The 20,884-nt window shown below is 36.1% G+C and overlaps 1 protein-coding gene across 2 annotated transcripts in view; it reads left to right on the top strand.

The window, feature by feature from the left end:
• The first annotated feature begins 1,120 nt into the window (after positions 1-1,120).
• The window catches only part of LOC126971057 (structural maintenance of chromosomes protein 2), a 34,088-nt gene continuing 14,324 nt past the window's right edge, over positions 1,121-20,884 (top strand). For both annotated transcript variants that reach the window (XM_050817203.1, XM_050817202.1), the window contains exons 1-11: positions 1,121-1,446; positions 1,552-1,701; positions 2,591-2,752; positions 4,711-4,821; positions 6,116-6,237; positions 7,241-7,397; positions 8,978-9,169; positions 10,240-10,375; positions 15,927-16,102; positions 17,372-17,555; positions 19,705-19,778. In XM_050817203.1, the coding sequence (XP_050673160.1) occupies positions 1,279-1,446; positions 1,552-1,701; positions 2,591-2,752; positions 4,711-4,821; positions 6,116-6,237; positions 7,241-7,397; positions 8,978-9,169; positions 10,240-10,375; positions 15,927-16,102; positions 17,372-17,555; positions 19,705-19,778 (1,632 nt within the window). In that variant the 5' untranslated portion in view covers positions 1,121-1,278. The remainder of the gene's footprint in view (positions 1,447-1,551; positions 1,702-2,590; positions 2,753-4,710; positions 4,822-6,115; positions 6,238-7,240; positions 7,398-8,977; positions 9,170-10,239; positions 10,376-15,926; positions 16,103-17,371; positions 17,556-19,704; positions 19,779-20,884) is intronic.

Genomic DNA, 20,884 nt, shown 5'->3' with positions numbered 1-20,884 from the left:
AAAATATTAATCCACCAAAGTGCTGGTTTCCTACTTATACAATTATTTCGCTTAGTGAACTTTAAAAATCTCATTTCTTTAGGAGTATCTAAACGGATACAGAAATCATTATAACTTGAAACTGGATCATGTAATTTTGTGAAAATGTTTAAGATAGGCATTTAAATGATTCCCACTTAGCTTTTTTATACATAATCTATCTACTGAAAAATTTAGATCCCTGTTTGTGTTTTGTGCCCCCTAGGAGGACAGTAAACAAAGAGAATAGTTAAATTCCGACAAATTTGCAATATCTCTGGTCTGGCGCACCCCAGTATCAGCTCGATCCATTTGACCACGGGCAACGTAGAGCAGCTCGAATTGCAGTGGACCCAGTGCTCTGTGAACGGCTGGATCACTTGGCGTTGCGTAGAAATTTCGCTTCATTGTGTGTATTCTACCGCATTTATCACGGGGAGTGTTCCGAAGAGCTGTTTAACCTGATTACTGCCGTCAAATTCCACCTTCGCACGACACGCCACAAGTTAGGATATCATCCCCACCATCTGTATGTGTGGCGGTCTTTCACAGTGCGGTTTTCAAGGAGCTTTCTTCTACGCACTACAAAGCTGTGGAATGAACTTTCTTGTGCGGTGTTTCCGGGACGATACGACATGGGTACGTTCAAAAAAAGCGCGTACACCTTCCTTAAAGGCCGGCAACGCTCCTGTGATTCCTCTGGCGTTGCAAGAGATTGTGGGTGGCGGTGATCACTTAACAACAGGTGACCCTTACGCTCGTTTGTCTTCCTATTCCACAAAAAAAACTATTTTCATTATACATTTTCTAGGCTTATATAAGCATTTTACGCATTTCATTCATACGTCTTTAAAGTTGATACTTTTTTGCTCATAAATTTAACAGGAATTTTTCTTGTATTTGCCTAGATTGTATAATGATTTAAATAAGATAGATAGAATATATAATTTAGATAAGATGAACTTTTATTTGATTTGGTTTGAGCTGATGGTCTTCTTACTAATGCTCTAAAGTCTAAAGTATAAATAAATACAAAAATACAGTTGACACCAATAGTTGACAGCTGTCAAAACTAAAAACAAACTGCTTTGAAAAATGTAAATTGAAAAAGCAACGGTTCCCGCTCGCGGTATTGTTTTGTTTTTAATTATTTTTACTATGCTATTATATTTTATAAGTAATAAGTATCAAATACTAAAGGTTATTTATAGATTGTAACTTAGAATTGATAATATTAACAAAAATAGTGGAAACACCAAGATGTTCATCAAGTCTATAGTGCTAGACGGTTTTAAATCATATGGTAACAGAGTTGAAGTGACTGGGTTCGATCCTGAATTCAATGCAATTACCGGTTTAAATGGTACAGGAAAGTCCAACATATTAGACTCAATATGCTTTGTTTTGGGTATCACCAATTTGTCTAATGTAAGTATACTTACCTGTATTTTTATACATAAAGAGAAAATTTACCCATTTGTCTTAAAAAGGCTAAATTAATAAGGCAAACTATGCTGTGTGTTTCATCATAAGGTGCGTGCGGGCAGTCTACAGGAGCTCATTTACAAGCATGGTCAAGCTGGGATAACTAAAGCCACAGTTGCCATTACATTTGACAATAGAAAAAAGACCCAGAGTCCCATAGGGTATGAGAATCATGATGAGATAACAGTTACAAGACAGGTGAGTCAAAAAGAATATATAATGTTATATTATACAGCTAGTCTTGCTTCAGTTGTAGAAATAAAATGTAAGTAGCATATTTTGTGCTAAATTAAGAGTGTCCCTAGAACACATCCCATTAATTTTCACAGTGACTCTTCATTTGTCATGGTTTGTTATCAAAGCTTACTGACCTTTTTGTAAAATGCCCAGTTACTGTTATGGGGCTATGCAACTACAAATTTATCTGTGTGTTTATGATTTTGTGCTGCAAAAAATGGCTATTTACACTTTTTTAACATAAATTCCAGAGAATGTTTAACAGAGAAATTTTAAAATATTCCTCTAAAATGATTTTGCTCTTACACTGTGTTAAAAAAACCCTGTACAATAATTGACATGGATATGAAGTTTAATGCGGAGATATCATTAAAAATAAAATAAAAATCAAAACCCTTTAGATTAAATGCGACAGAAAAAAGAACATTTCATATTAAATGTTTTCAAAAATCTTGAGAACCCCTGATTTATATTTACAAGTAAACTAAGGTCATCACCCTGTCCTCGGTCCAATGGTGTATAGCTAGTGCAACAACGACAGCTCAAACAAATTGCGGAAATTATAATTATTGTTTTACAAAATTACACAGTACACTTACTAAGTTACCTGTCAACGTGCATCAAGATCGCATGTGCAAATTTTACGCTCGCGTCAATTGGGTGAATTTTGCTGTTAGCACATGAGTTACCTTTTATTTACTCATGTGGTGTTAGTTAGTGATTGATAGTTTTTATGAAGTATTGTAGCTCACATAGTGGTACTTTCTGCAGTTAGCAGTTGTTGTGCTTGCATTATCAATTTCCCTTGAATATGGTTGAGTTAATGTGTTATGTAATTTAAATATTTCAGGTGGTAATGGGTGGAAAAAACAAATATCTGATCAATGGTATAAATGTACAAAACAAAAGAGTGACAGATCTGTTCTGTTCAATACAACTCAATGTCAATAATCCACATTTCCTCATAATGCAAGGAAGGATCACAAAGGTTCTCAACATGAAGCCTCCAGAGGTAACTATCAGCTGTCTTTTGCGAAGCATACCTTCTCATGCATTTTGGGATACCTGCTGCTGGAATATTCTTATCTTGCATAGGTAAAAAACAGAGGCTAGGTAAATGGCAGATATCATAGCTGAAAAACCTTAGTGAGTTGTTTGGTAACTCTGGATCCCTGTTCCATACTACCAAAATTGCCATAATTACAGGAAACCTTAAAGTTTGTTAAATGAACAAGATGATCATAATATGACTTATTTTTATAAATATGTTTGGTTTTGTGTTTTATTATTTTAAAATGTTCGAACACATTAAAGCGGAAATAATCCCCCCTGTAAAGGATGAAATTGCCGATTTATTGTAATAGGTACTTCATATTGACATAGAAACTTCATGGTTTGAGATCTTTGAGTGAAACTTTTTTCACATGGTACCTGCACAAATTCGAGTGATTTTTGAGTACGAGTTCCGATGCGGAACTAAGGCGGCAGATACAGTTTCAAAATCAATGGTGCGTTTGGAGAGGGGACTGCTAATGAACGCACCGTGCGATTTTGTATTAAACATTTTCGTGATCGAAACTTTGATTTGAATAACGAACCATGTGGAAGATTACACAGGTGAATAACAATGAATTGAAAGAAATGGTGGAATACGATCCGAGTCAAACTACCCAGGATTAGCGGCATGGTTTGACGTTACCTAACCAACAATATAGTCAATATTGTGGATTGCGACAAATCAATAAAATAAAAATATATGAAAAATGGGTGCCATGATTTGACTGATCTGCAGAACATAACGCGTGTTGAAACTTGTATTGCCTTGCGGAATCGATACGGAAATGAAGGAATATTGGATCAAATTGTGACATGCGATGAAAAGTGGAATCTTTACGATAACCGTAAGCGAAATATGCAATGGCTGATCCCAGGTCAAACGCCGCAACAGTGTAGTAAAGCATAGCTTACCAATACCATATACCAAGGTAATGGTAACTGTTTGGTGGTTGTTATTCACTATAGCTTTCTCCGATCTGGTCAAGCAATAGCGGAGGATGTCTACTGTGCCAAACTCCGAACAATGGTAGCAAAACTAGCAGTGAAACAGCCCCGACTCATGAATCGATCTTCACCATTATTGCTCCGTGATACCGCGAGACCTCATACAGCACGAGAAACCGTTGTAACTCAACAGGAACTGCAATTAGAAACCATTCGTCACCCTCCGTATTCGCCAGACCGTGATTTGTACAATTTTCTACGTGATAAAAAATTTAATCTCAGGATGCAGTACAAAATGCTTGCTCATACAGTTTGTCGAATTTAGATCACTACAGTTCTATCGCAAAGGCATAATCAATGACCTATTACATGGCAGCTCTAAACATAAGATAATAATGGTAATTATTTTTATTTAAAAAAAAACGAACAAAATTTTTATGAACAAATCGACTATTTCATACTTTAACCCCTAATAATAAAACGTAAAAGTTCATGCTTTCATTGTTGAATGACAAAACAGGTCTCTTTGCCGTTGTTACTTAATTTTTCCTGTGGCTTATACAGCACAGCAGCCAACGAGTGTACAAACGAGTGGTATTAGGCTTTTACAATTCACTCTTGTTCCTGCTTTCGGAGAGTCAACAGCTCCTGAGGCTATCTTGTGTATATGCCAAACACATGTGGAATTTAGCAGTTTCATGTTAGCAACCAGGTTGTTTAGCCAACAGGATATGACATTTAATCTCCAACTCTATGCCATATGCAAATCCTGTAAACTAAGAAAACTGAGCAGAATCAACAATGATATTAAATCATAACATCTTTAAATAATTATGGATTTTCACAAAATACTGCAAAATTCGGTAAATTTAGGAAAGAAATATCCAAAAATATATCAAGTAAAACATATTTCTTATATTCTTTTTTTTTAATAAATCAAATTAAAAAGTAATAAATATGTATTTCCAGATTCTATCTATGGTGGAAGAAGCAGCGGGCACAAGAATGTATGAAGCCAAAAAACAAGCAGCCCAGAAAACAATTGAAAAGAAAGATGCCAAGTTGAGGGAATTGAACGATGTTAGTATTTTAAACATGCAATTCTGTGTTAGATGTTGTGTACCTCTTATTGGAACAATTACTGTTGTGTTTTTCCCACAGGATAGAAAATATCCTGAGAAAGTTGTCCACTTGAATCAAGAGTTTTTTTGCTTTCTCTCAAGTAGCTTAAATATAGTTAACATTTAAAGGTCCAGGATATGAAACTTATGAATGTATATGTATAAGTATGTATGTGAGCTTGAGAAGAAGTGGCTATAATCTCATTGCCACTCTTTAAATCAGCATTTACAGCTTCATTACATGTATGGTGATGCAACAAAAATACTCAAATGTTAAGTAAGTTGAAAAAGTAAATTAATTAAAACAAACACAACAGCTATTGAGTACAGTAGAACCAATCCAAATACACTATAAATAAGAGTTAATATGAGCGCGATTATATTAATAATTATACAATGAATTGAAAGATTTACCGTTCAAAGTTTTTAAAAGAAGACTGCATCAGTGGTTAACAAATAAGTGCTTCTATAGTTTAAATGAATTTTTCAATACAAAATGAATTAGTCTATTTGATAATAATATATGTAAATTAATATACTTTTATGACATTGAATTTGTTAATATTATACATAGGTACTAAATGAATTATTAAGTTATTTACGTCTCATATTATAATATTATATAAGTATTAAAATTTCATTTTATAAATATTATTGATATCATTGTGAAATCCGACATGTTTCAATATAACAGTACGATTAGTGTTTAGACAATTTTGTAACATATTTTGCATGTCAATTGACGAAACATATTCGATTATCCATTATATTGTTAACACCTTAAGTACAATGTTTCCTGCAAATAAATTTCATTTCATTTCATTTCATTTCATTTCATATAAAAATTCATAAATATGGAAATAGATATCTATTATATACATTAAAATCTCTAATTTTATAAACATGAAGCAGTTTCTAATAACAGCTTCATCCAGCCACCACAAGAGGCGCCCGTTGACACATAGACTAGCCATTGCCTCCCTTGACCATATTTTAGGGAAGGGAACGACCCGCCCCGCGATACCGCAACAAGGAATGACATTGAAGTGAGCATGATGAAGCCTGTCACAATAACTCAACCAAATAACAAGAAGGACTGTTTATCTACATATTAAACAATACTCACTAAATACCTCTTACAATTTGACCATTTTTATGTGATGAATTATCATCTCTTATTTGATTTTCAATGGCTATATATTGCCCTTTTTAAAATAATAGGTTCTTAAGAACTGCCATTATTAATCTTACAGATTATAAAAGAGGATATAGCACCAAAGCTACAGAAGCTTCAGGATGAAAGGGCACAATTCCAAGAGTACCAGAAGGTCGTCAGAGAAGTAGAGAACCTGAGTCGGCTGCATGTTGCATGGAGGTAAGTCCTGATGAAAACTTAAGAAGGGCAGTCCTTTACTTTAACTTCATTATTATTAGTTTCTTAAACGCATTGACGTCTTCGAAATGTGGTGCTGGAGAAAGATGCTCAGTATCTCCTGGACAGCATTTTGGTCTAATCTCTCCATACTGCGTGAACTCAGAGTCTCCTCGCGATTGTCTTCCGAATGTCGATCTCATTGTGGTCGGCAAAATAGATGGGAAGAGGCCTCGTGGACGCAGTCCAACACGCTGGTCCGACCAGATCCGCTCCGCCCTCGTCTCTACGGTTCACAATGCCTTTCACACCACCAGAGACAGGAATAGATGGAGAGTGATCATACGAGAGAAAGTGATACAGTAGGGTGACCCTCAGTACTGAGGATTACGTCGTAGGGAGGATTATTAGTTCTTTGATAATTGGTTGCAGGCTGGAACCCTTCTTAGAGTGTTGCAATGTTTCCCACATTAAGATTATAATTTTTTTATTTATAAATTCAATGAAGTATTTTATGACATGGAGAACCACTCCATAACAATTCAGTTCTTTTTTAATGAAAATAAGGACGCAACGAGCAGGACGTTCAGCTGATGGTACTTGATACGCCCTGACCATTACGTTGCAGTGCCGCTCAGGATTCTTGATAAACCTAAAAATTCTGAGCGGCACTACAATTGCGCTCGTCACCTTGATACATAAGATGTTAAGTCTTATTTGCCCAGTTATTTCACTAGCTGCGGCCTCTTCAGAACTACACAGTAATGTTAACACATTACTTTATCACGGCAGTAATAGGCGCCGTTGTGGTACCCATAATTTAGCCGGCACCCTGTGCAAAGGAGCCACCCACTGGTAAAACTACAGTAAGTCAACGGCATGAATACCATCATGGTTATTGCAACAGTCCCAAAATATTGAGAATAAATAGAAAGCCTGTGATAAAGTTTTTTTTATGTAAACATATTTTTATAACTCATATATTGTTTTTCTTGGTATGTAATAGGTATGTGTCAGCTGAAAAAAACGTTAAAGAGGCCCACAATAAAGTCAAAGAGGTGGAGCTTGACATCAAAGAGAAGATAGAGTGCATCAATTCCAACAAGAGACAAGCGAAGGAGATAGACACAGAGATCACCGAGATGAACAGGAGAGTTGATGAGGTAGGTGTGGGTGACAAGTTCGAAGCATTTACACGCATCGTTAATAAGACGCCCAAATTGAATTGTAATCATATTTGGAAGTATTTATATGTCCATTCAATTACCAACATTTCATTACACCATTCTCATGACTCGCTCCAAAGCTATTTAATTAATTCAGTTCTATTATTCAAATTTAGAACTGTTTCGATCTGACTTTGAATGGCCATAAAGACGTTAGTATTTTGTTATTCGAGTTTTGCGCCTGAAAACTCGAGTGATGTGACAGTTTTTTGCAACTATAACTATGGTACAATACCTAAACGTGGAAGTGTCGGAAATTTAATGGGTAAACCTATCTCAAAATATGACGATGCCACATAATCCTCTTATAAAGCTGTTTATAATTTAAAAACCATGCTGGACTCGAACCCGCTACCCCTCGCGTTCCAAGCGAGAGATGTCGCCTATTCAAATCTAAACAATTTGTTGAACGTTCATCAATTTTGTTTTTAAATACAATTTGCGTAATTAATCCCAGAAGTGAGGATTATACTGAAAAAAATTACATATTGTCAAGCTGTCAAATTGCATGCAAATAAACACTGTAGGAGAGCATACCTTGGGGAACACCAGTGTTCACTAGCTTAAGCCTTAAGCAAAAACCCTCCAACACGACACGAATACTGTAAATTTCAGGAAGCCCTTTTTATGGCAGTTTTAAGAAGAGCACTTCGTGCCGTACACGGTCAAAAGATTTCACTATATACAGACAAATTGCCAAGCCTTACTTACGGTAGCCATCTATGTTAGTAGTTTCAAAAGACATTAATAGAAAAAGCCGCAAGAATATGTGGGTGTTATAGATGTCTCCATGAAATATATATTATGTTATTAAACATTTTTATTTTTAAAGCAGTAAATAAATTAGGTAGTACCGTAGTTGTCGTAGAAAATATCCAGAAACAAGATAAAAACAATAATAATATAATTAATATTTTTAACCTTTATTATATATTTTATAGGTATATACGTTAATGCTCTTAATAGTGATTTTCATTATTATAACACTAGAAATTAGGGGTTTCTTGTAACTAATTCTAATAGGCTTCATAAGATACATAATAGCTTTAAGGGTAAATGTATACACTTCTATATTAAAGTCCCAGCCACTGTTCAGGCATTATCTATAAATAAATTTAAATGTTTTATAAAAAAATGGCTCTGTCGTATATCCTATTAGTCCATTGCTGAATATCTAAATGATCGGACAGCCTGGGACTATGATTATTTTCTAGCGATAGAAATGACTGTACAATATTGTATATTTTTATTGAAAAGAGCGCAAAAAAAGAATGCTGGGAGAGTTTCTTGCGCCGCTTCTTTTCTCTCAGAGCGCCATTTGTTTCCGAAGCGGTAGTAGTGTCTAGTAGTTATTAGAAATGACATCAAAAATAATTCTAAAGGAATCAATTTTGAGAAAATAAATGCTTTTTATGGCTTTTTAATGCTCTGTAATAGCAATATAATTAATGAGGTGCACTACAGCATTTACGATATTCATTTGATTCACATACATATATTTTTTTATCTGTTTATAGGAAGCAGGTAATGTTCTGAAGAGTCTAGAGGCTGACTTAGCACAAGCGGAACTGGCGGAGTCTAGTGCTAACGCGGCGCAAAAAGTGGCCAAAGACAATCTGGCAGCGAGCGAAGGACGCGGCCGGCTGCTACAGCGTGCGATGGATGACGACAGTGGGGCGCTGCGAGACAAGCGCGAGCAACTGCAGCAGGTACAAGGGGGTCTACTCTCTTTCTGCGAAACGAAACTTCGCGAACGAAATTTAAACTAAGCCTATATCGGCCGTGAAGCAGTAATGTCTAAGCATTACTGTGTTTTAGTCTGAAGGGCGCCGTAGCTAGTGAAATAACTGTGCAAATGAGACTTAACATCTTATGTCTTAAGATGACGAGCACCGTTGTAGTGCCGCTCAGAATTTTGGGGTTTTTGAAGAATTCTGAGCGGCCTACATTGTAATGGGCAGGGCGTGTCAATTACCATCACATCCTGCTCGTCTGGTCCCTTATTGTCATAAAAAAAATTTGCTTAAAGCGCTTTAAGTCGATCGCAAACATTTATTTTCCGCTTCGAAAGGTCGGGCCTGTAAATATAAACAATTGTTATTTTATTTTAATGAAGTGGTTCATTTCTGGAATTGTATATGTTATAAATGTAAAATATATTAGCATGCACTATTGTATTAGGTATTATAATAAAACAATTCGTCAATCCACTTTAATAGAATATATTAATATTCAATAATTTCACTATAATTCACAGTAATACTTAATTATATATTATAACACAAGGGCACTCGGAATCCCAGCACGTAGAACACTTTCGACTGCTCGAAAATAACTGCCTAATAAGCTGTGACAAATTTCTAACAATTGCCATACGACCAACTTAATAATATGAAATATCAGCTTCATAATAATGTGACTTATATTAAATTTTGCATGTCTATAACTAAAAATATACGAAATATAATAATTACAACAATATAATATAATATTATCAGGTTACTAATTATTCTATTAATAATATTATGACTAAGTGCAGTTTTCATGGAAATTTCTTCCATGTACTACATGGCTGTGGAATGAGCTTCCTTGTGCGGTTTTTCAAGGCCGACACAACATGGGTACCTTCAAAATGAGCGCGTACACCTTCCTTAAAAGCCGGCAACGCTTCTGTGTTTCCTCTGGTGTTTCAAGAGAACGTGAGCGGCGGTGATCACTTAACACCAGTTGACCCGTATATTGTAAACCGTAAGTAATGTTGAGTATGCGCATGTGACAGGCCACGGCGACGTTCGACGGCTTGCGCACCGCGAGCGAAGCCAGCGAGGCACGTCTGGCCGCCGCGCAGGCTCGCTTCCTGGCCATCAGCTCGGGACGTGACGGAGACGACCACTCGCTGCAAGACAGACTCATTGGTGAGCTCAACATGACACATTTACACCAACTCTACATTAACATGGGTCCTTAAGACGATATTTTTGAAGTGATAACTTCTTTCGCCGCGTTGGGCACTTTTTGGTAGGGAAATAGATATTTTCCTACAAAAAACGAGTCAGGACCTAATATAATTTACCTTATGGGTTCGCATCACCGACACGCTCATGACTGACTCACGTGATAAATAAATAATTAAAAAATAAATATAATAGATAGACACTTTTTAGATGGGTGAAATCTCGTGAGTTCGCGTCACCGAAATACTTATGTGCAACATTAGTGCTGTGTATATCTTATAAGTGAGAATGGATTTAGTGAATAGTTCAATGTGTATATTCTGTGCATTGTTTATTTTATTTATTATTTATTTATTTAAGATGTACCAACAATAACCCAACTTAACATTAACAATTGATTTGCACTTACATACTAATTCTAGGTTGGTTATTCTAATTAGGTACATTCAACATTTTAATTATGAAAAAATTAAGTAACTTCGTAATAATCTTAATTCTAGAAAGTATACAATGTAAATAATTATAAAGTGGTAAGTGTGAAATTACAAAAAATAAAAGTAAGAATTTAATAAGTCATTAACAATCTAATACAAAGTATTATCTACCGTGTTCGTTGTATTTTTTTAAACTTTATTTATAAGTGACTTAAACGTGTCGTGGAAAATGTCAACGTCATGATTGTTGATATCATTGAATGTTGTAGATATTCTATTATAAGGACCGTATTGTTTCACATTCGGTCTAGAGTAATTATTTGAAAATATTTTATTAATCGGTTGTCTTGGTAAACATCTTGGAATGGAGAAATTTAAGTTAGATATTGTGTTAGGTTGTAAGGATCCGTGTATAATTTTAAAATGGCCGCAAAGGTCCAGAACCTTTTGTCCGTTGGACAGAGAAACAATCTTAAAATGATTTAATCTGTCACAGTAACGTGATCGATTTGAGAGGCCGGAAGAATTTTGTAAATGATTTTTGTTGAAATAGTGTTTTCGTTTCATCAATATATTATTGAATATAAGTTTTAAAAATAAATTGAAATTAATAATTTAATTGTTTTTAAACACTATGAACTTTTATCATTTAGAAATAATATTATTTGAATTATTTAACATTTAGGAAACTACCAATACACCTATGACTTCACAATAAATGTTTTCATGTTTATTTATGATTTATTAGATGAGACTTAAAAGTATATACCAATGGGCTTAATGGCAACAAGTTATAAGATTTTCTGTACACTTCTTACGCTACTACGGCGAAGCACAAGTTTTTTCGATAGAAAAACAAATCTTGCCCCCCAAATGACTCAAATTAAATTGTTATGGGCAAATGGCGGTTGCCCTTTAACAGTAGCTGCATTTGTTTCATCGTCCCTCACATCATAAAAACTCCAGCAATTGTTACACTAGTCTAGCTATAAGTTCTGTTACAATTAAAAACGTATTAAATACTTAATGACGTAATGGAAACTAAAAAAGTAATGTATTAAATTCTCTGGCTTTTTGAGGCAGGCCTTTATGTGTGTTGCCACGAATATATGAACTTGCACCCCGTTTCCATGGGAAATTTTATCACTGCTTATTCTAGATTTCTTTAGAGAAATGATATATGTATTCTCCAAGTTATGTACTATTAATATTATCTACCTTCTATTAATATATATACTCTAAACCCTTTTACATACCCTTAATGTGGCTTTGAAACCGTATGGAAGTATTATTTATTAAATAATCCTTTATCAACCTACTCATCTTTTCGAAACTAATATCTACAACAGTCTTAAAAAGGATGGCGAGAACGCATGTATTTTGGGATCCACTGAAAGAAGTGACGTACATCGTGGAAACTTATAAATAATTGTACAACGTAACAAAACTAAGAAAAAAGCAAATCGTAAGTAAGTCTAAAAAAGTGGGAGAATAAAGATATACCTTACAGTAAAATATAACCTAAAGTTGTTAAACAATATCTATTGTTTAATCAGTAATTTATATCTTATGTCTATGTCTAATTACTGTCTGCTAAAAGATAATATTATATTTATGTGGAAGGTTGGTCAGCAGCTAATAATTGAGGATTCACAATTCATTCTTTTTGCAAGAAGGTATCGAATCTTTTAAGATACATATGTACTAGTGTTGTTATGGATATATAATTTCGGATCCGGATATGGATATTGGTAAAATATAATATCGGTTTCGGTTACGGTTATGGATATTAAATTATTTCGTATTATCCGATAGTTTCGGTTACGGATATTAATTTTTTAAGGAACTGTAAAATGAAATACAAATAAGATTACATTCGACTAATTGTACCTTGTAGGTTTCGCAATCTGTCATACAAGTAATTTTTTCTTACAGCTACTCGTTTTGAAGTGTTATATACTATATACCTATATAATATATAGGTAACTAATTAAATGCAAAATCAAAATTAACGTTCGTAATTTGCTATATATATGAATCAACATCATTGATAACTGTTTTTTACACTCCTGTAAAGGTGTCAGCTGTTGGGGATTTATCAGTTTTTGTGGGTTAGCTTGGTTGGCTTTTTCTAGCAACAACAATTCTCCATACTTATCACTGTGTTGAGATTTAAGGTGAAGTTTGAGTGAAGTAGTGCCACCTCCTTTGCGTGAAAATTGTTTCCCACACTGTTTACATTTTGCAAAATTTACATTCACTTCATCAAAAAATGACCAAATTAAACTAGATTTATAACGCATTTTTCCAGTCACTGACAATTTATTTACTAATTTACAATAAACCACACTTTTAATAAGTAATCGTAAAATGAATTACATCGTACGTAACGTAATCCCACAATAACCTCTAAAATCTAGATTTTAGACTCTAAAGTTACGACTAAACGGGCGCGCGGATGTCTGCCGGCCGGGCAAAAACCAAAAACTTGTCACGACGTGTTATATTTACTATAAAGTATAACCCGTACGAATTAGCTGTGCACCTCGCGCTGTGACGTCATTAGGTAGCGGGAGAGGTGTCGCATTCCAGCGGAGTACACAGTTAATTCGTACGAGTGTAGCATATCTCAGCGGCACAATTAACCGCCCACCCTTTTAAAGTGGCAAATTTTGATGTTATCGCAGTTGAAAGTTATTGGGCATAAATAAGTCAAGTGTGAAAGAAATGTAGTGACGAAAAAATTACAAACTACCCACTTAACTTTGTTTTTTTAGGCATAAGTTGTGAATAGGATAAATATCGAACTTCGTCTCATTATCGTTATCGTTGCCAAACTGCTTACATTGATTCAGTGGCATTAAAAGTAAACAATTTGAGTTTTTTTTGTATCGTAACTTAAAGCTAGTGTTTGGACATCACAAACATGCCATTTGATGCTAATTCAGTGGCGAGAGCCGTCGCTCTTATCGACGAAAGGTTTAGTCAGCGTTACGTGGCGCGGAAGCTTGGTGTCGCACGTACCACCTTAAGGGATGCAGTGAAACGGTTTCGGGAAACTGGCTCTTATGAGCGAAGACCAGGACAGGGCCGAAAAAGATGCACCTCCGCTCGTGACGACCGATTTCTTGTGACCAATGTTCTAAGAAATCGGTTCACTACTGCTGTTGAGGCACGAAACCAACTTCGTGAGGTTCGCTATGTTCAAGTGAGTGAAAGAACAGAGAGAAGAAGACTAGGAGAGAATGCCCTTGGAGCTTTTCGACCATCTCGAGTGCCACAATTGCTCGTAGGCCACCGGAGAGAAAGACTTCGTTTTTCCCGAGAGCACGCCGAATGGAATATGGAACAATGGAAGAATGTTATGTTTACTGACGAGACAAGAATATGCTTGCACGGTCCTGACGGTTGCCATCGTGTATACAGACGCAAGAATGAAAAGTTTGCACTGTTGTGGAAACAGTAGGCTACCAAGGTGGCTCTATCATGATATGGAGCGGCATTACTTACGAAGCACGCACCGACTTGGTTATCTTCGAAAGAGGTGGAATAAATGCTCAGAGGTATGTAACAGAAGTGTTGGAACCTCATGTAATAAAATTTGCTCCGTTTATTGGCGAAGATTTTTTATTAATGCAGGACAACGCTCGCCCCCACGTTGCTAGAGTTGTTACCGCATACCTGGATACCGTCGGCATTCGAAAATTAACATGGCCATCCCGGAGCCCAGATTTAAATCCTATTGAACACATATGGGACAATTTAAAAAGACGTGTTCGAAGCCGCATACCAGCTCCAACCATCATAGATGAACTAAAACAATCCGTGATTGAGGAGTGGCAGAACATTCCACAACAACAGATCAAAGATGTCATCGACAGCATACCAAACCGTTTGATGGAAGTCATGAGGGCTAGAGGTGGAAATACGCACTATTAGAATTCATTTATTCAGCAGTTTTTTTATTTTTAAGCCATTTCATCACATTAATTGTTAATTTACGGTCAAAGTGTTTTTCAGACTTTTTTATAAATAAACGTAATAATTAAAAACAATATTATCTTTCTTTTTACTTCAATATACCTACGTTATAAAATAACATTCACAAGTAAGGCCACAATTTTTTTTTAACCAAAATCGTAAAAATTCAAGGTGGGCGGTTAATTGTGCCGCTGTGCTTCCATATCTTAGCGCCTCAATAATTTTTGTTTAAACATCTTATAAACTTATATTTATAATTAATATAAACTTGTACTTGTACGATGCTTCCTTAATTTTTAAATTATGTGGGTCCATTCTCGCCATCCTCCTTTATAGCAACTAAGTATTACTAATTATTTACCTAATTGTATGATTGACCGTATGCAACGAAGAGCAGCTAGAATCATCGACGACTAAGTCATCTCGTTTTTTCGGCGTTGCGTAGGTTGTATGTTTTCTTTGTCTCTGTAGTGATGTTTTGGGTTTTCTCTGTATATATCACTGGGAGTGCTCATAGAGGTTCCTGGTGTTGCGGATCTCCATGGGAGGTTATCTCACCTTTTCCCATTACGTGAGCCGTTTGCTCCCCTGATATAAAAATGAATTATACTTATTTTGTATTCATCATCACCGTTTATTTTTTAAGCTCATTAGCGCTTATGCATAAGTGATCACTCATCATATGTAATGTTCAGAAATTTTCATACTTCAGGACAGTAACATCATTTGCACCATTGAATCATTCATCATTCGATATTCGTAAAGATTACTCTTAAGTCACTCCACAAGTCATCAACGTCTGGTTGAGTTAACTCATCCAGAGGTACAAACGCGTTCTCTATGTGTTCTATCGGTGTCTTAGACCAAGCAGCTTACAGCAACTTAGTAGCTTCTTCTTCTTCTAATTCTAATCATCGACACAAATTAATGTGGTACATATGATGTCCTTAAATGTTACGTGTGCGTGTCGTCGCACAGGTGTTCTAACACTAAGAATATAACTCGGTAAAACAGATGTAACTCAACAGATGTCGATATCTCCGACTTATGAATAATATTTTTCACGTTTGAATAAAATCATAAAATGTATCATGCAGAGGCAAGACAGGAGGCATCGGAAGCGTCGACTAGGATATCCCAGAGCACGATGGAGAAGAAACACGCCGAGAAGCGGCTCATGGAGCTAGAGAAGGAATTCAACTCCAGCAGCGCGCAGTACCAGCGTGACTTGGACACCATCAGCGAACAGCAGGCCCGCTGTGAGCAGCTGCAGGTGGGCTAAAACCTTTCAGTAATATTGATATAACACCCAGGGCAGAACCGATTCTATTAAAATATTAAAGTTATATTTCTTTAGGCACGTTATGAAAAGATGATGAGAGTGAAATTTTAAGATGCGCGCGCATCACTGTAACACAAAAGTAACAGGTTGAAGTTGGTTCCTAAAATTTTCTGACTACTATTTTTTTGATTTCTTCGTCCATTATTAGGACAGGCAAAGGGTTTAAGCCCATACAGCCGTATTCATTGTGTAATAATTAATTGTTAAAGCCATCTGCAAGATTTTTACAAAATTGTTCTTTCTAAAAACGTAGACTAGCACGAGGAATAAATGATTTTTGCTTGGTTACGCCAAAGAAGTACAACTTCTTGCGTGCAATACATTAGTATATACACAGTATGCGCGTCTTGAATTATGAATGATGAGTAGCGAATGACACTTGCTGAATCCGCCGCATTAGTATCAACCCACCCAGAGTACATGAATAATTTCATTTTAAACATATTTGTAGTTAATTTCGTCAATCTTCATATAAATCACTTCGACGTACTGTATTTCGCCTCTACACGAGCCATCTTCAGGAGCTGTTGACACGCCAAAAGCTGGAACGAGACATCTATTAATTTCTTTGTTTCTTTCTTTCAATTGAATTTTGAGTTTGCTTTGTCAATAATTGAACCTTGGTTGGTGGTAAGGAGGGTAAGGTTCATTTTAATATAGGTTAATAATGTTATTGCGGACACTTGTACTAAATGTTGTGTCTAGGATTATTTCATATCGATGATCAAACCCAATGTAAAAGGTTATAAAAAATGTTTTGTTTATTTTATCGTAACTTTTTGTGACAACCTTATCAATTTAAATACATAAAATTCGACCTCCTACTGGTCGAATGAAGGTTCCACCAGTTGGAGATCCTTTGCCCCGGATGCCGGCTAGATTATGGGTACCACAACGGCGCCTATTTCTGCCGTGAAGCAGTGTAAGCATTATAGTGTTTCGGTCTGAAGGGCGCCGTAGCTTGTGAAATTACTGGGCAAATGAGACTTAACATCTTATGTCTCAAGGTGACGAGCGCAATTGTAGTGCTACTAAGAATTTTTCGGTTTTTCAAGAATTCTGAGCGACAATGCATTCTAATGGGCAGGATATATCAATTACCATCAGCTGAACACCTTGCTCGTCTTGTCCCTTATTATCATTAAAAAAAGAGGTACATTCAATATATCGGCGGCAGTTGTTAGGTGTCTGTGGTTGCAGGGTGAGGTGGAACGAGCGGGGAGTGCTGCGACTGCTCTGGCGGAGGCTCGCGAGCGACACCGCGCGCTGACGGGTGCAGTACGCAGCAAGCGGGACGCGGCTGAGCGGCTGGCAGTAGCGTTGCAACGCTGCGACTTTACGTATTCTCCGCCCGAGCCGGACTTCAACGCGGCCAGGGTGGCGGGTGAGACTTATTAAACATTTGTAATTCACTTTTCACCAGTGGGAGGTTGCTTCACACGGATGCCAGCTAGATTATCGGTACCACATCGTCGCCTATTTCTGCCGTGAATCAGTAATGTGTAAGCATTATTGTGTTTCGGCTGGAAGGGCGCCGCAGCTAGTGAAATTACTGGGCAAATGAGACCTAACATCGTATGCTAGGTGACGAGCGCAATTGTAGTGCTGCTCAGAATTTTTGGGTTTCACAAGAATCCTTGATGGTACTGCATTGTAATGGGCAGGGCGTATCAATTACCATCAGCTTAACGTCCCGCTCGTCTCGTCCCATACTGTCATAAAAAAAATAAATTTATATGGTGTTAGGAGGAGAAACATGATTTAATGTGATCACCATTGACCAACACTAAAGAAATCACAGGAGTGTTGCCATTCTTTTAGGAAGGTGTACATGACTTTTTGTCCTTGAAACACAGCACAAGATAGCTCTCACAGTGAGGCATAATAAAATGTTCTAACTTTTTGGCATTTTAATTTTATTTAGAAGTCAATTTACATAAAGAAACGTTGGTAGACCTTATATAATGGTCATAATACATTGTAAACCGCACTGGCGCACAAAATGTTTCTAATTTTTTTTAGCTTTGTAAAAAAGTTTGTTTTTGTAATTTCAATACTTACAATACCACTGGACAACGATGCACAATGCGATATACCATCAAATATTCGGTCCGGTACCGGTCCGCTTCCGATGGTTCGGCCCGACTAAATCCGACTAAATGTTTACCCCCTGCTAACTTAAAGCATTGCTAATTCTCACTCTGTCTTCTCATTCTTCTATTGACCTAAGTCAGAATGAGAAAAAACACTCCTAAGCGGTTGTTTAAAGTTAGCGGACCATTATGAATAAGGGGGTTAGGCTATAAAATACACGTGCTAGCGAACTATGCCCACTTCTCTTTGATGGCGATGCTATTCAACACTGCGCGGAAGACTGGGAATACCCGTTTTGATCAAATATTCAAGTTTATTGAATCACTAAACTAGTGACCCAATTCTACAGTACATAAATATTAGCTAAAAATGAAAATTCTACTTTTTGACAATATTAATGCACGGATTTTGTTAATTATTGTGCCTATATCGTTAGCCAATGTGCTAATACGTATGTACCTACATTTATATCATATATGCAAGATCCATACTGTATAAATCTTTATCTTTATATATATAATTCTTGTGTGCGTGTGTATGTCACTGAACTCCTCCTAGACGGCTGGACCGATTTTATTGAAACTTTCTGTGTGTCTTCAGGTGGATTCGAGAATGGTTTAGATTCACAATTGAACTACCTCCTGAACGGCTGGACCGATTTTGATGAGATTTTTGTGTGTTCCAGTGAATTTGAGATTGATGTGTGTCTTCGGGTGGATTCAAGAATGGTTTACATTCACAATTGAACTACCTCCAAAACGGCTAGACCGATTTTGATGATATTTTTGTGTGTTCCAGTGTATTTGAGATTGGTTTAGATTCTCAATTCCGTCCATATAGTGTATTATAGTGGACTCCTCCTAACGGCTGGACCGATTTTTCATATTTAAGACGTGTGTCCGAATTTTCCGACAGGACAACGCCTGTTGGGTCCACTAGTGTATTATATATTTCTAGTGTGCGTGTGTATGTCACTGAACTCCTCCTAGACGGCTGGACCGATTTTGATGAAATTTTTTGTGTGAGTTCAAGGGGATTCGAGGATGGTTTAGATTCACAATTAAACTACCTCCCAAACAGCTGGACCGATTTTGATGATTTTTTTGTTTGTTTCAGTGAATTTGAGATTGGTTTAGATTCTCAATTCCGTCCATATAATATAATTCTCCTGCTCATGTGTATGTTAGTGAACTCCTCCTAACGGCTGGACCGATATTTCAAATTTAAGACGTGTGTACAGGACAACGTCTGTTGGGTCCACTAGTTATAAAGTTCATAACAAAGCTTATTTGTTTCTGGAAGAAATTGAAAACCACACGGGCGCATAAAATGTTTAAGATTTTTTGGCGTTTTATTTTATTTAGATTTCAATTTATATAAGCAAAAGCTGGTGAAAAAAATGTTGTACATCAATAAGGTATAAATAATTTTGATATCAGGCACCGTGTGTCGGCTGATAGACGTGGTGGACCCGAAGTACTGCACCGCGTTGGAGACCGCGGCCGGCGGCAGGGTATGTACTATGTTATTCTACTAACGACCGCACGATCTACTATATTTAGACCAAACGGTTAGCGATGAAGTTTGTTGAAAGAAAGAAAAGCAAATCCATCATAATATCTCAATTTTTATTTTATTTTATGTCCCGTCTAAGTTTTCTGATATTCTTAGTCTTTTTTTTTAATTAATTAATTATTTGTTTAATCCTTATCTGCTTATTTTATTTTAAAATATACTGTAGAAGGTAAATACCTCTTAGTACTTACTTACTTAATACCTTGTTAAGGCTTCTACTGAAAACCAGCGCTGCAGCTTGCTGCGGCATGATGCTGAGTAGAAGACCTATATTTGGTCACTATATATTTTAGTATATATATATTTTTTTTACTTATCAGTGTCATTATGTAGATTAGTTTAATTAGTTTTAAGGTTTATTGTAGTGTTCCTTGTAGTGAACCTAGTGACTAAATAAAAAAAAATCTTTCTTTCTTTCTTTATAATAATAATAATAGTAGTAATAATATAGACACACTGTCACATAATATATTATCTTGCCTTAAACTATGCAGAGCCTGTTCTACAGATGCAAAATAATGATATATTTAATACAATATACATACAAATAAATAGCCTTGACTCGGAAATAAACATACATATTCATATCAATACCTCAGTTACAATGTGTAACAAGCCTGAAATAAGTATGAGAAATTGTTCTATAAACGATGACCCACCATTACTAACTACTACTCAAACCCACATGCACACACTCACTCACTCACTCACTCACTCACTCACTCACTCACTCACTCACTCACTCACTCACTCACTCACTCACTCACTCACTCACTCACTCACTCACTCACACAATTTTCTTGTTGACTTGTTTTAATTGTGCGATAAGTGTAACATCTGGGTTTTTAAAAATTTAAGCTCATCAACCGCTAAGGAAGTTGCGAGATATTCCCAATACAAGTGTCCTAAGACATCTTACTGGAACTAAATTAAGCTAACTTAATTCATTAGTCCAGAATATTTTCATTTCAAACAGTTACAACTAGAGCTGTTTTCTTTTGAAACTCTTTTCTAAATTGTTACTCTTTGGACCTGAGGTATCGA

This window comes from Leptidea sinapis, chromosome 22 (genome assembly GCF_905404315.1).
Source record: "Leptidea sinapis chromosome 22, ilLepSina1.1, whole genome shotgun sequence".
Lineage (NCBI taxonomy): Eukaryota > Metazoa > Arthropoda > Insecta > Lepidoptera > Pieridae > Leptidea > Leptidea sinapis.
Note: the sequence above shows the minus strand (reverse complement) of the source record. Positions and strands in the feature narration are given on the sequence as shown.